This window comes from Haemaphysalis longicornis, unplaced genomic scaffold (genome assembly GCF_048455015.1).
Source record: "Haemaphysalis longicornis isolate Haplotype H1 unplaced genomic scaffold, Haemaphysalis longicornis Haplotype H1 scaffold_1, whole genome shotgun sequence".
NCBI classification, from domain to species: domain Eukaryota; kingdom Metazoa; phylum Arthropoda; class Arachnida; order Ixodida; family Ixodidae; genus Haemaphysalis; species Haemaphysalis longicornis.
In genome coordinates, this window is record NW_027526203.1 from 436183127 (window position 1) to 436198398 (window position 15272).

The 15272-nt window shown below is 44.3% G+C and overlaps 1 protein-coding gene across 7 annotated transcripts in view; it reads right to left on the minus strand.

Moving 5' to 3' along the window:
• LOC144155795 (dual specificity calcium/calmodulin-dependent 3',5'-cyclic nucleotide phosphodiesterase 1A-like) overlaps positions 1 to 15272 on the minus strand; it is a 670747-nt gene that overhangs the window by 22447 nt on the left and 633028 nt on the right. For all 7 annotated transcript variants that reach the window (XM_077687457.1, XM_077687456.1, XM_077687455.1 and 4 more), the window contains 7 exons: positions 13171 to 13287; positions 10261 to 10401; positions 6917 to 7017; positions 5670 to 5795; positions 5052 to 5156; positions 4221 to 4341; positions 1178 to 1259 (listed from right to left, as the gene is read on the minus strand). In XM_077687457.1, the coding sequence (XP_077543583.1) occupies positions 1178 to 1259; positions 4221 to 4341; positions 5052 to 5156; positions 5670 to 5795; positions 6917 to 7017; positions 10261 to 10401; positions 13171 to 13287 (793 nt within the window). The remainder of the gene's footprint in view (positions 1 to 1177; positions 1260 to 4220; positions 4342 to 5051; positions 5157 to 5669; positions 5796 to 6916; positions 7018 to 10260; positions 10402 to 13170; positions 13288 to 15272) is intronic.

Here is a 15272-nt window from a genome sequence, read left to right on the forward strand (position 1 = left end):
TGTGGACACTGCTGATGAAGTGAACACTGGCAGTAACGTTTTTCAATAACATAAGCCTTAAATTTTTCTTCATCTTTCATTTTTCAATTTGTGTTTTCAAAGCCAGTCTAAATACAAGATTAATAATCCAAGCTGTCAAACAATAAATATTAAAATTGAGTTATTTTAATAAATTTCATGCTTAAAGTAGGAGAAAGTAAAGCCCTTTTCTTGTGCAAGAATGCAAGAAATATAAAGGCCAAATTTTAGGTTACATATTTGGCCTCTTTGCAGCTTCTCTTTGCTGCTGTCTCATTGGATGGCTGCATCATGCTTTTTAGAACTGTGAGGCAGGAACTGCAAGGCCTAACAAGGCACTTTCTCTTCCCTCACAGCATTTTTGGGGCTGTGAACGCGTATTTGGCACAGCAGTAGTGAACGTGCCTGCTGTTAGACATTCACTTGGCAAATTGTATTACAGAAAACAAGTGTTGGCTATCTAGTGAACAATTTTTATTCCACATTTCTTTTTGTGCCTGGTGGCTCATTAAGCTATGTTCAATGTTGAACAGAGCACTGCTTAGCTCATGGGGAACACTGGAGAGGACCAATTCCAAGAAAGCAGTTCAGAGACAGTTGCAAAAGAATCAGAATAGGATGAAGTTTGCTCCTTGCTAACTAGGCCGTTCACTAGTTTGTAAAAATAAAAATCTGTTTCTCTAAATAAAACATTTTTATAACCTGCAGGGAATACTGGAAACAAGCTGTCAAATCTTTGATATGCTGTGATTCTAATGAAATAGAGCTGGAAAACTGAGGCTTATCCCTTTTGCAGATTCACACACAATAATAAAAAAAAGAAGGGCTAAGAAGTTAATGTAAGAAAACCATGTTGCATACTGTACACTACAGTGAGATTTCAAGCAGCAAGGAGGTAGCTCACATACGAAAAGACAACAATAATTTGGACAAGTGTGCATTTCTTAATTGTGAGCATCATGTGTCTGTTTAAAAGGCACAAGTGTGTTGCCCACCCCTGTACACTGTCATGACCATTAGCCGCGTATTATTGTGAAGAATAAGCTATACGTTACCATACCTATAAGACTTCTTTAACACTTCTTTGTATAAAACCAACTACTAGCTGGCACAAAAGCTTCCCTGCGGCAACCCGAATGGGGCATCCATGCAGTCGTACCTATCTGTGACTCAGCAATGAGCGTCGTGTTCCTGTCACAGAGGGGAGAGTAGGGAAGTCCAAGCTCGTGCTCTTTGTCACCCTGCAATAAAGGAAAAGAGAAAGCGAGCATTGTATTTCAAGGGGTACGTAGAACCTCAACAAAACCTGAACCGTTGCACTCCTCGTTATTTAGACTTTTTGGTAGCTTTTGGTGTAAAGTGTCAGTGGTAAAGATATGTGTGCGGTGGCCAGTCACACATCCTCATCATGAAAGCCAGCGTGGCCGGCTATTATGATTGGCACTGGTGGCGCCATTTCTGGGGTTGCCACCTCATCCGTTATCAACAGGCAAGGCCGTTTTTTTTTTTTTTTTTTTTTTCACACATGCTGCAGGTTGCTCCCTTAATCCTGAAACTGTCAGTTGTTTGCTGGTTTTAACATGAGGCATTCTCCAGCTACTTGTACCTTTGTCTGATTTTTCATGAAATCAGAACCTGAATTTCTTCCCACTATACAGATGTGCCGTTCTTCTTATAGTTGAATGAAGGCATAAAATCAAAAGTGTTGAACAATGAAAAAATTAAGCCATTTTGGCATGTAATTCAAGCAAAGAAATAGTAACTACTCCAAACAAAGTGAGTACAAGCTGTAATTAAGTTAGGGGAGTGCATAGTGCTGCGGCAGCATTGCAAAATCACATACAAGTACTTCTATAGCCCTTTTTTTTATCGAAGCCTGCATCGCTTAATTAAAAGACTTTTTTCCAGCAGATAAAAATTAGAAAGGTTATTCCGCTTGCAAAATTTAAGGCACACATGTAAGCAAGCTGAAAGATTTGGGGCCCTCTAAATTAAAAAATTAAAAAATCCTGTATCAAGAAGTCTGCTGTGGGGCATCCATTCTCATATAAATAGGCTGCCGTGAAGGCAGAAAAGAGAACATCCTGAAGAGCACAAGGAGAAAAGGGGGGAGGAAAAGTGTAAGGCAAACACAAAGCTTTCAATTAAACTAGATAACCTACAGTTTCAAATATGAGTGCATCAATTATATCAGTGCATCAAGTTTATGTATAGCCATTAGACATGGCCAAAGTTTCTTCCTCCTAAAAAAAAAAAAGACATTGAACTTTATTGAGGCGGAAGAGACAGGGTGCTTGAAATAAATCTCTAAACTGGGATTTCCCCAGCAAAACAGGACATGTAGTCACCCTGATTATTCCCAGAGCAACGGCAGAGGCTTTGTCACCTTTCAACCAAGTTCGCAGATTCCAGCACATACTAGTTGTGCTTGCTTGGCAAAGTTGCAACACACTGTGAAACAGCAATCGCTCACAAGTAGTTTTACTAGTATCGTGCAGGCCTATTGATCAAGAGAATGTGCTGTAGCAAGGGTGCACGGTGACAGGCATGGCCTTAACATGAGGGCCAGCTGTGAAAAGTATACATTGGGCATCTTGTACATGCAAGATGACAATGTGCGAGATTCACTGACTGAGCCAAAGTTTTTACGCAGTGTCTAGAGTTACGTCCAACGGAACCCAAAATTGAAAACTAGAGTTACGTCCGACGGAACTTTAACGCGGTGTCTAGAGTTACGTCCGACGGAACCCAAAATTGAAAACTAGAGTTACGTCCGACGGAACTTTAACACGGTGTCTAGGGTTACGTCCGGCGGAAAACTAGAGTTATATGTCCGACGGACGTTTAGGCCAATGTTTTGAGTTACGTCCGGCATAACGTAAAGCACAAAAAAAATTACAGCTAACGGCAGCTACCGTGACGCTCTAAATGTGTAATCTATACGCAACATTCAAAGAGAGTTATACCAGATCGGAAAAGCGGTTCCAGTGCGGTAACGTCTACCTGTCTGGACGCCACCCCGCATGAGCAGAACCCTACCGTAAACCGGAGCGACTTGGCCGGACGGTACCGAGACGCACCGTGTCCGTCGTTCCAAAGCGGACGGCCGCTTTGGAAGAGTTTGACAGACGTACACTTGGCTCGCGCCTAGTCGAACGGATTGTAAATATGAAATCGTTTAAGAAAAATTAGGTTGCAACAAGTGAAATCCGCGCGATTCTGACAGCTCAAGCAGCAAACCAACTGCCGTGGCATGTGTCATCGAGCGACGCATCTACGATAGCTTCTTTTAGGTTAAATAAAGGCGATCTGGGTACATAACTAGTATTAACAGCAACATGGGGCCTGTCTACAAATCGGCGAGTGAGGAGCAGGCGGTGTCAATGCGAGGGACTCTCAAATACAACGAAAAACTAGGAGCAGCCAGCCGTAACCTACTATTGAGAGCCCAGCTTGACCTGCTGGCGCCATCTGTTGAGATGCAGTAGAGGTAAAATGCCCGCTTCATGTTCACGCAGTCGCTATCTTATAGTTGTAATCTCCGTAATCCGTTTCCGATCTGTTATAACTCTCTTTTAATGTTGCGTATAGATTACACATTTAGAGCGTCACGGTAGCTGCCGTTAGCTGTAATTTTTTTTTGTGCTTCACGTTATGCCGGACGTAACTCAAAACATTGGCCTAAACGTCCGTCGGACATATAACTCTAGTTTTCCGCCGGACGTAAACCTAGAAACTTGCTTAAAGTTCCGTCGGACGTAACTCTAGTTTTAAATTTTGGGTTCCGTCGGACGTAACTCTAGACACCGCGTTAAAGTTCCGTCGGACGTAACTCTAGACACCGCGTTAAAGTTCCGTCGGACGTAACTCTAGTTTTCAATTTTGGGTTCCGTCGGACGTAACTCTAGACACTGCGAAGTTTTTAATGACCCACTGCAGTGGCTGGGGCGTCACTCGAGGACACGGGCATTGGGGTGGGTGGTTTATTTTGAAATATCATCTATGCCATACTTTGTGTCTTCCTTCACAATCCCAGTGTCAAATTGTCAGAAATGTCTGAGAGAACACTGCCTATATTAATGCTTGGGCCATCTCAATCACATTTTTCTAATTTCTCTACCTAGGTACCAACTGATTCTGCATTGTTCACCTTAATACCAAAAGCAAACCACTTTACCGGTATAAAGAAAAAGCATTCTGACCTGTTGAAAGAATTCTTCCATGAGGAGGTAAGTCCACCTGTGGTGCAGTCTCCACTCCTTGCTAGGATGACTGATGTCGCAGCAGTGCAGAATTAAGCTCAGTGCTTTGGCTTTGTCAAGGCTGCATTGAAAGAAAGCTTTGAGTGCTAAATTCTGCTGCGCCATAGGACAGAAAAGGCACACACATCGCCAAATGATTTGCACGGGCACGTTTAATTGAATTACTAGTAGAGAGACAACGTGAGCTATGCAGCAAAAATATGATAGCATTTTTACGCTTGTGCTGAGTTCAGGTGGCAAACATTTTTGAAGTTTTGTTGATGCTTATTGATGCCGTAACTTTAAATTACATCATTATGCAGTTTGCATGAGTGGTAATACTATATTATAATAATCTACGTCTGTGCATCATGAGGGCTGTTTTTGGGTGGCGTAAGAGGAAAAAGGAGAAAGGCACATGCCCTCAAACTGTAAGTGGCATTGCTAAATATATAAATAATTTTAGAAATAAAATGGCGAAATTGAAAGTTCAGTTATTGTTTTTTGAGCACACCACAAGAAAAAAATGAAAGCGCATGCCATAAGACACATTGTCTACAAAAATGTGTCAGGATTAGCTGTAACTGTCATTATGCAGCTTGATCTGAAACTCTGAGTGTTTGCAATTTTACCACAAGTTCAAAATGTTAATGTTTGGCACTGCCCTAATTTTAACAAATTTGACTAAATTCTGTAAGCAACTTTTTATTCCCCCTCAATGAACCTTAAGTAAGAAGCCTACGTGAGACCTGCCACATTTGCAATAAAGAGTGGTGTACTTGATGCATCTACCTGAAGTCATGGTGACTCAAGGCCGTCTTCATAGTCTTCACTTGCTGGAAGTGAGAGGTCATGTCTGTTGCCAGGACCATTTCAATTACCAGCAGGCGGAACTCTCTGAAAAGCAAAAGGGTAATTTTTGTGCTGAACAGAATAGGGATAAACGCACAGCGTGAACTAGGCTGTTGTGCAAGCTGTAGCTGCTATCAGATTGAAAGCACAGTTTCACGGGCTGTGAACTTTATGACTGGAAACAGAAGTGTAATTCGTATGGGCATGCATGAACAGCAGGTTCATGTTTATTCGGCGCAGCCCCCCCAGTAAAAAAAGTGTAGCTAGTGCTTTATTCTCAAGTGCAGTTATAAAAATTTTTAAATTCAAGTATCAAAAAGGCTTTTTTATAAAACGTCAGAAAGGGGGTACAGTTGGCACAACATCCTTAAAACAATAAAATTCGCACTATCTAAACTGTGTTTTCAGTTTATTTTATGTTCTATCCACATTTTAAACCATACATTCTTTTTTGGCACTGAGCACCCCCAACTCATGTAAAAAGGGACTTGTGCTTAAGACCTCTTTAACGAAATTTGCGTGTTACTTTTAACAACATGCAGTTGGCTAATGGCTTACTTGTACTCTTCTTTACTTAGGCTGGACAGGATGTTCTGGTCATCATCTGTTAGCAGCCGGAAAGCTGCACTGATGTGATGGTTCTCGAGAACCGATCGGTCATTGTAGATGAGAGCAGTTTCGGACCTGTAAAAACAGAGGCTTGCTGTGAAACACTGTGGTGTGGTTCCGGCTAGTATTGGTAAAGGTGACTCAGTGACCCAGCCTAGTGCTGAGTTATGCAGGTTGGCACTGTTATATATTCGTGGATGTGAGATAAGAAAAAAAAATTCTAAAGGTGTGTGTTTTGCATTTTTAAATTTGAAGGGTCATTTACTTTTTCCACTCCGAGGAAGGTACAAAAAGTCCGAATGAAGAGAAAATGGTTGGGAGCCTGACAAAAGGCCTTTCCTCAAGGAGTAGTAAGGTAGCTGTGGTTGTACAGATATGTGGGAAATGTAATGAATGAAAAATACATGGCATGCATGTTGATATGAAGTAAAAAAAAATACCGCACTAATTTCTTGCTTTGTCTATGTTGTAAGAGCTTAGAGTAGTAAACCTGTGTCACTCATGATGATCTGTTAAAGACAGTTACCTTCCTGTAAACCTTGAGGGAGGCAAGTATATACAATTCAGATATTCCTTAGAATGTTTATGAGCAGTATAGTTATTCTGAGGCAGTTTTTCTTCATTATGGTTCCCCATGAACAGCCATGAACAATTTCGAAGTATGCTTTTCTGAAGAATCACTGAAGTGTTTATGAAAAGCACGACAGCATACTGTAAGGCACACCTACTACGCATTTTTCCAGATCTCATGAGTGCAGCTGTACCCCAAAATTCTACTAAACTGTCATTCTGTTTTTGCCACAGTATTGCAGTCTGTCAACGCTGTAATGTTTTGCCGCCGAGCCTTTTGCCATCAAACTGTCATTCTGTGCATAAAAATTAGTATAAACTTTCTATGTGTGAGAACACTGTGAAACGTTTGTCAGCCAGCTATCTTTTCTCCCATATGACTGTGAATTTGACTTCATCAATTTCATTCACTGCCTTTTGCCGATCCTTTATTGCACTATATGGTCATAGGCTTGTTGCCTATTACAAGTTTAGAAATGTGTGCACCCTACATGTTTGTTTTAAAAAGACCTGCTGGCTGCGATACTAATTGCGTCTGGGTAAAGGATTCATACCACCATATCTTATTACTTGGCTGTTATCTTTTCACTACCTAAAACATGACAGTAACGCTGATGATGACTCACCGAGACATAACATGGAAGTTGTTGGTTGTCCCAGTGTGTTCATAATCATGAATAATTGCCGCAAACAAGGTAGCAAATGCCTCCAGTTCCGTCAACCATCCCTGGAAGGAAAGCAATATACATCATATTGATGAAGCTGCAAGCTGACTGATCAGGTTCAGACAATTGATATGATATATTAGCAAATGCAGCTGTCTCGTTATGTATGCTTGAATGTAAACAAGTAATAATGCATAATTAATAATCAAGTGATAGTAAACCAATTTTATTTGCGGGTAAGATGCAAAGGAATTGTTTTATGGTGGCACTACTCTTTTATTTTTTCGCAAGATGTTTCAGGCCAACTTTAGTAGAATTGTTCTAAAAAAAAAGAAGCTGCTCAGGCAGGTATTGCTTATAGTGAAAAAAGGTTCAGTACTGAGAAACACAACGTCAATGAATTTAGTTCTTATACTGGGCTACAGAGTTATGTTTTCCAGATACTTCTTTTGTAAACCTTTGCTTATAAAATTTGCTCCATGTTGTTCTTTTTTCTTACACAAACATACATTTTTGGCTACTTTTGCATGCAATGGATGTCCCTTCAAAACTGAAAAAATCAGAATAGTTCATTCTATTGAACTTCTGCGGTGCTTTGCCCATACATATCATGCTTTCACACGTTTAGCCTCTCCACTGCTTATTACCCGCACCTTCATGTTGCACCCATAAACATCAGTAACAAAAATATGCCAGCATATTACTCACACCATAGACCACCTAATACAACTTTTCAAGGTGACATTAACCAAGCGTATTGTTCATACATGCAGGCTACCGCATATCGTTCTAGCAATGGTAAATTAAGCATCCCTACCGCAGTAAAATGGTGCCCGTGGTTAGTAGTGAACAAAAGCTTAATTTTGGTTACACATGCAAAACAGCCTTCTAACAAGTACCTTCTCCACAGCATAACCGTGCTTGTGACACTACACCCATTACAAAAGAAACGTGACGAAGGCTCTCTTTTTTGTTTATATCGATAGACTTTCTTGGGCTAGGTAAATGCGAAAGTTTTGGTGCGTCTGCTTGTTTGGTTGTCTGCTTGTCTGGTTTAATACGCTGAAGCTACACCTAGGCTATGAGGTGCACCGTAGTTGAAGGCTCCAGGTTAATTTGGACCACACTCGGAGATCTTTAACGTGCGCCGAATTCTCGATGTGAGCGTTTTTGCTTTTCGCCTCCCCCTGAAAAGCGGCCCCAACGGCCGAGATTGAACCCGCATTTTTGGACTCAGCAGCACAACACCATAGCCACCGAGCCTCTGCGGTGAGTCTGTTTGCCTATCTGTTACCCAAATCAGCCACAGTGACCTGTGACCCATAAATTACTAGTAACCCACCGGTAGTGAAGGGTCCCCTATGGGTGGGTTAACCCTTGGGTGGATCACTCAACCCGGGGGAAGGAGTTAGAAAGAGGGGGGGAAGGGGAGGAGGGATGTGAGGGAAAAGTGGAGAGGGTGAAAACGGCAGAGAGGAGAATGTGGGGTGGAAGAGGGGAAGATGTAAGGGAGAATGGGAGGTTGAGGCATAATTGGGAGCGGAATAAATGAGGGAGAGTGCAAGGGAAGTGGAGAAGAAGGAGGAGGATTAGGAAGGGAGGAACCGTAGAGGAGGGAGGGAAATGGGAGGATGGAGAGGAAGGTAGGAGGAGAAAGGATATAATCAGAGGAGGAGGGGATTGAGAGGGCTTCTGCCTGGCAGGGGCCGCAGAAGCGCTACAGTTTTTTGATAGCATTTGCACCGAAGCAAGCATATACGTGCTCAACTGTTTAAACCAAGCTTGGTGATTGCTAATGAAAGTTAGTACACATGCATAAATTGGAACTAAGTACCTCCACTACCGTAAACCGGCACTTTGATGATTCATCTTTAGTGAAGAAAAAATTCGGCCACCTTCGCAACCGAGATGCGAAGACTGAGGAAACAGCGGAGCTGGTGGTCTTCACTAGATTTAACTTGGCTTTTCTTAGGTCTGTCCATCTTATCGGTATATCGGACACTGATGCTGCCGAGCGCGCGCCGTCTCTCTTAACTAGAACACCTGCACCTCAGACCATACGTCAACACTAGACGCAGCAAATCCCCGACGCGCGCCTCCCCACCGGAACATCTACGCCGCGCCGCGCACTCCCCACACCTGCTCGCCGGCTCCTTGCCTCCTTGATCGCCACTTCCCCTTACACTTCGTGGCCTAGCATTTTTCTCCTCTCCACTTTGCTGCGCAGCAAAGTTTTGAGCAACGCCAGACACGGACGGAACTCAAGCTTAAACAACTCCACTGTTAAAAAGGGCACAAATGTTTTATTGTGGCCGAACACGAACACACCAGTGTACGGACGTGTAGCTTCTCCGCAGTAAAGCTGTGCTTGCGGTGGTGCACCCTTTACAGATGGACAGGACGAACGCCGACAAGCTATGGAGCCCTTACGGAAGCGTGGGCGCCTACAACTGCTTATCAGAGACATTGCACTCTGCATTTTGTATAGCCGAGCGTGTTGACCGGTTTTCAATAATCACATTTGCATACATAGGTGCCCACTACGAGAGGTGGGGGGCGGGGGGCTCGGGCCAGCCCCCTCCAGTGCTTTCCAAGGGGGAGGGGGCAGAACCGCCCCCCCCCCCCCCCTCCCCCTTCCCGGCGATGACGCCTGCCCGCCCCCTCCAGCTCCCCGAAGTGCCATTGCCAGAGTTCTGCTACCTACATCATTTGATGTTTCTTTGGAGTTGCCTAATACCTTTTCACTTAAAATTACATTAGGGCAAAAAGCACTGTTAGCACGGAAGTGCACGTCTTATATATATATATATGTGTATATATATATATATATACACAGCCGTCTCCAAACACCGCTCCGGAAGTACACGAAGCACTCCTCGAAGTGTTTGATGATGGGGATAATGTGGAAGTGAAATAAATTACTTTCTACGCTTCAGAGCTTCGCGCTCACAATATATATAAATAGCCCCCCCCACCCCCCCCCCCCCCCCGGTGAAAATGAAAACTTTCCGCCTATGTTTGCATACTAGTTGAGGCCTGCCTCGTTCTTTACGCAGTGGATAAGAGCGGTTAAATTAGCTCGTCATTGCAGCCCCAGAGTAAAAATCGTAAAACACACAAGCTCATGCTCGCTTTGTTTACCCTTTAGAGCTGAAATATTTGATTTCAAGTTTAGGTCCCGTTTCAGTTCATTACAGGTACGATTCTGGCTGTGCGAAAAAACTGCCACCCCCAGCAGATAAGGTTGTGAGTAGGGTATAAATATTTTGAACAATTTTAGTTGGCATGCGTATGCTGCAACTTACACTAATGCCTGCTGAGTACAGCATATAATGGACGGTCTGGGTGACGTCTGCTGCGTGCAAGTTGTTGTGGTAGGGATTCTTGTATTTGCAGTATCCTTGCTCCACAGCACTGATAAAATTTTCTAGTGCTGCTGACGATATCTGAAAAAAAAAAAATGCACAACCTAAATGATTCCCATATGACCAGGTAAACTAGACCTTACGATGCCTATACACACTGCCTTACCATCACACCTCTCAAGAACGAGGGTGTAAGGTAATCAACAGCTGTTTCAAGCATTTACATTGACGCATTAACTAGTGTGATACAGTATTTTTGTGCTGCACTGTTGTTGCAATCTGGTAGAGTGTAACAAAATCTGGTACAACGGAAAGTGCTCCGAGAAATTTTAAACTACCATGCTAAAAGGGCCTAGAGATTTTGGGCATGCATTAAAATGCGAGCGCGCGCTCCACTTACGGTCTGTGTTGGGGGTAGAACTTGTGACATTGAGTTGAGTCGTACGTCACATCGAAAGCGGCATCTCGAAATGTATGAATGCATGAAAGTATCTCGAAATGTATGAATGCATGAAAGTACCTTTGTTTTCAGCAGATGCTGACTGCAGTAGCTCCCACAAAAGCTCATTCAGGCCGATAGTATGGCAGTGAGCGGACAAATACATTGCAGTGTACAGTGTGGCTGGTCGGCGTCAAGTTTATTAAGACGGGAGGTTCCGGGCTTTTGCGAGCCCTTATAATGCATGCTACACATGGATGGAGCACACGATCTAGTTGATAACACAGTGGGTAAGGCAGGGGCTTGGCGCTAGCAGCTCACACATTTTTATGCCTGCCGAAACCTCAGGTGCGCGTATACAGTCGGTGGCACCTTAAGAGGTGAGCGCTGACAATATATTATGCCCCATTGGTTGTACTTAACCCTTTCAGGGTCACGGACGTACATGTAAGTCCTCTGCAAACACCTTTAAAATGGTAAATAACGTACATGTACGTCATCGCTTGTATGTTTAAAAAGCGCGCCTATTTCGCCAACTTCTCTTGCTTGGCATGTGCTGCCACACTGCGGAAATACGTCAAATTATGTTCTTCCGTCGATGGCTCTTCTTTTTATTTCTTTATGATTTACTTCAGCGGCGCGCCGGCTATCGCTTGCGCATCCGGTAACGAGGGGGCCCACCTAAGGCCCCTTACGCCCACCGGGCGCCTCTCGCTTCTTGCGCCTGCCACAGACCAAGGGCGCCTGCGAAACTGATGAGGCTCTTTTCTCTTTTTTTGTATTTTTTTAGGAGCGGGGCGCCGTCTATCACTAGCGCATTCGGCCGCGCGCGCGGGCGCAGCGGCTGGTTTCGGTATCGTCCTCCGGGCGTTTCCCGCTTTTTGCGCCCGCGAAACTGATGGCTATCTGATTTGGATTCACTCAAAAGGTACCGGCTTGTTACTCTCTCGTTTTTATTTAGAATTTTTCTTATGTTACTCATGAATAAACCACATGTATGTAACAACACAAACAATTTTTTGTCACTTTATGGTCGCCCTAAAAAATAATGATAATTTTTTCTCGAAACAGATTCACCCGAAGAATTTAAATCAGCAATAAAAAAATGGACCCTGGGGGGGTAGCATTTGACGAAAAAAATCGACCCTCAAAGGGTTAAAATGCATCCGCGTGATCTCTCCAGAACGACAGCGTTTATAGGTCCACTGTGTACTGTAAAATGCCGCGTATTCATTTTCAGTGGTTCCGAAACTCTGAAGTTTCGGAACCACAGTGGTTCCGTAACTCTTATTAGGCGCATTCTAAATCCATCTTCTATGGTTTTATCAGCACAAGAAACTAAGGGCTTTAAGAACTAACAGACGGAGTGCGGAGGTCAAAAATAATATGGTTAGGTACGCTTATGTATGAACCGCAACTTCGCCCATTCCGATTAAGTGGGCGCTCAGTGCATTAGGCGATCATATATATCAAATGAAGTTGTCGAGCCAAATCTTTTTCTTGTCAAATGCAGCTTTATTAGCTGCGATGGTGCCCAAAAAGAAGCACGCACGGCGTTTGTTCTGTGTGAGAGCGATACGTGAAAAGGCGTCACGCTCGCAAAAGGCCTCATGTGAAAAGGCCTCATGCGTGAAAAGGCCTCATGCTCAAGCCCTCATGCTCGCAAAAATTTTATGTCTAAAAAATTCGAGTCGCTGAAGACGTGCTTCATTTCTTCTAGTCAAGACGACTTCATTCTTAATGCCTACATAATTGTTGTTTTTGTTTTATTATATGTTTGAATATTTTACTGACAGTAACGTGTTAAATAAGAACTTTTGAGTTGAGATCACTGAATGCTGTAATTGTTTTCAAAGAAAGTAAAAATAGAGGTAACCAGGGCTGTAGCCACAAATTTTTGTCGGAGAGGGTTATGCATGTTATCGGAAGGAGATTTGCCGAAAGGAGCACTAAGTCTGGCTCACGCGTTGCCTGGAAAAAAATTTCGAAGGGGGTTCAAACACCCAACACCGAACACTCCGGCTGGGCCCCTGGTAACATGGCACAAATGTATCATTTTTTTTTTTTAGTGACGTGACTTCCAGAAGAACGTGGCGCGGGCGAGCGACCAGATAATGCCACAGCGAAAACCAACGCGGACTACGAAGCTTCGTAGCTGCGACGGCGAAGGAGAGGGTAGCGGCATCTGATGGACGAAACGATAGCGGCCACAATTCGTTCCGGCGCTGTGTAGTGAAATGCCGATCGCTGCAGGGCCACGCAATTTCTTCACGCGCGACAGATGCCGCTATCTTCACCTAGGCCAAGCGCTTGTGATGTTATCTGGCCGCCCAAGGAAGCGCCGTTACGCTCCTGTCCTGTTCTTGCTCCGTGTCACCGGGTAAGAGTTCGCTGAACCGCTGAACACTCACCTTGAACTTATGAACAATCCCATATCTTCCGAACAGCTCGTATGTCAAGTAGCGCAGGACTTGTCCATTTGCTACCTCGTTCACGTTGAACACATCAAAACACCAGTCATCTACATACTGCAAGAAAAATAAATCAGAAAGTTTGTTTTACGCACATATTGTGCATTCTGACAACATTGGATGGACCAGACAATCATCGCCGAGTGGAGTAAATACAAAATTTCCACACTCCTATTTCGTCTACGGGAGCAATAAAATTCGCCCATTTGATAGGACGTATAAGGGGAGTATTCAATCCAAATATGAGCCCTGTACGCCTCGCGCGTTATTTGCAAATAATTTTTGACGACAGCCTTTTTCAGTCGATGACAAGAGTTTGATCCTCTCCCACCTTTTCTTTACCATTCTTCGTCTAATAGGAAAGTTTCCATTGGCTCTTCCAGTGATGTCGCAAGCCAATTCAAGCAATCACAGGTACGCTTCCTGTAGCACAGTTTCGAACACTGTAGTTTCGGTATAAAACGAACACCGGATGACGCCACCTTCCCACAAGAAATCCCAGGCGGCGAGGCGCGGCGGATTTTATGTTGTACTGTCTGCATCGGCAATAAACGAATAAATGAATTCGGTCGTCGACGGCATCCGGAAACGTTGGTTCTTGCGCGCTTTTCGACAATGGTAAATGTGTGTGTGCTTATCCCACATCTGCGCTCATCGTAAGCTGCTGCTCGGTTAGGTGCGGATGGAGTAGCACGTACACACAGGCGCTGCAGCCGGAATACAAACTGAGTACAGAGAGGATTAAGACAGCATTGAGCCACGCAGGGGCAGGTAAGTAACGCAGGTGTGCGCGGAGCAGCGCTCCTATGAAAGAGGTTTATCTACGGTCGCTTCGAAAGCGCGCATAGGAGGGAAGGTGCTTTTAATCGCCAGTGGGTCGTGACATCTCTAATGCTAGGCGCACGGCACATACTGCGGAGCGAATGTGTTGCCTCGTTGATACTCTAGGACGTACCGTAGGCCCCTTGCGATCGCTTGAAAGGCTGGGTCTCTTTAGACAGTTTTACACAGTGTGTTTCAAACCAAGCCTTGCGGACTAGACAAATTGTAGAAACTTTCAAGTAAGAGTTTTCCCTTCACCGACTCTTTTTTTGAGTCGGCTTCACTACGAAATGCAGATGCATTGTGCGGAGGACATTTTTCCAGGGGCAAGATGCGCGGCCTGATTACATAGTAGGAACTATGCCTCTTGTTAAATAACCAGGCCGCCATGTATTCCTAGAGAGTGCGATACTCAGCACTTCTGAAGTCGGCTTCACTACTATACACGAACGCATTGCTCGGAAGGCACTATTTTAGGGCCAGTATTGGGAATCTTATATCGAAGTAGCCCCTTTTTTATTAAATACCTCCAAAGAGTAATTATTCCTCCAGAGCGCTAAACGCAAAGCCCCTTTAAGGTCGGCTCCAATACTTCACAGAAATGCCCTGCTGGGAAGACGTTTCTCAGGGGCAATATGTGAGGTTTTATGTGGCATTATACAGTGAAAGCTCGTTAATTCGAACATAAATAATTCGAATTTGCGGACAATTCGAACTGTACGATTTGGTCCGGCCAAGTCTCCATAGAAGCTAATTCAAACGCGAGGGGCGTCGGCCACGGATAATTCGAACTACGCGCCAAGGCGCCTGCAGCTTGGGGCTGGCGCACGGCAGGCGCACGGCCAGAGAAACGGCCCCACTGCCTACACACCAGACTGCGTCGCCTACGCAAAAAAGAGAAAAACAGAGAGAGAAGTTCAATCGGGTAAAACCAATAAAAACCCCCATAGCGGACGTTTTGGAAGGAGTTTCTTTGGTGACTACATCAATGTGGACAGGAGTTCAGGGTGTGGCGCGTGCTGACAGATGGAATCATCTCTGGGGTCAGAAGCATAGAACCTGTCGCTGCCAGACAGTGCCAGTGACCACGAGGAGGTGGCGGACGAAGCCCCAGTGCGGCCATCGCTTGGAAGTAATGGCCGGCTGGAATGCTACCCTTTTCTTCTTCAGTGTTGGTGTAGGTGAAAAGCAGGCCTTCCGCTACATGCACTCGTTAGAGA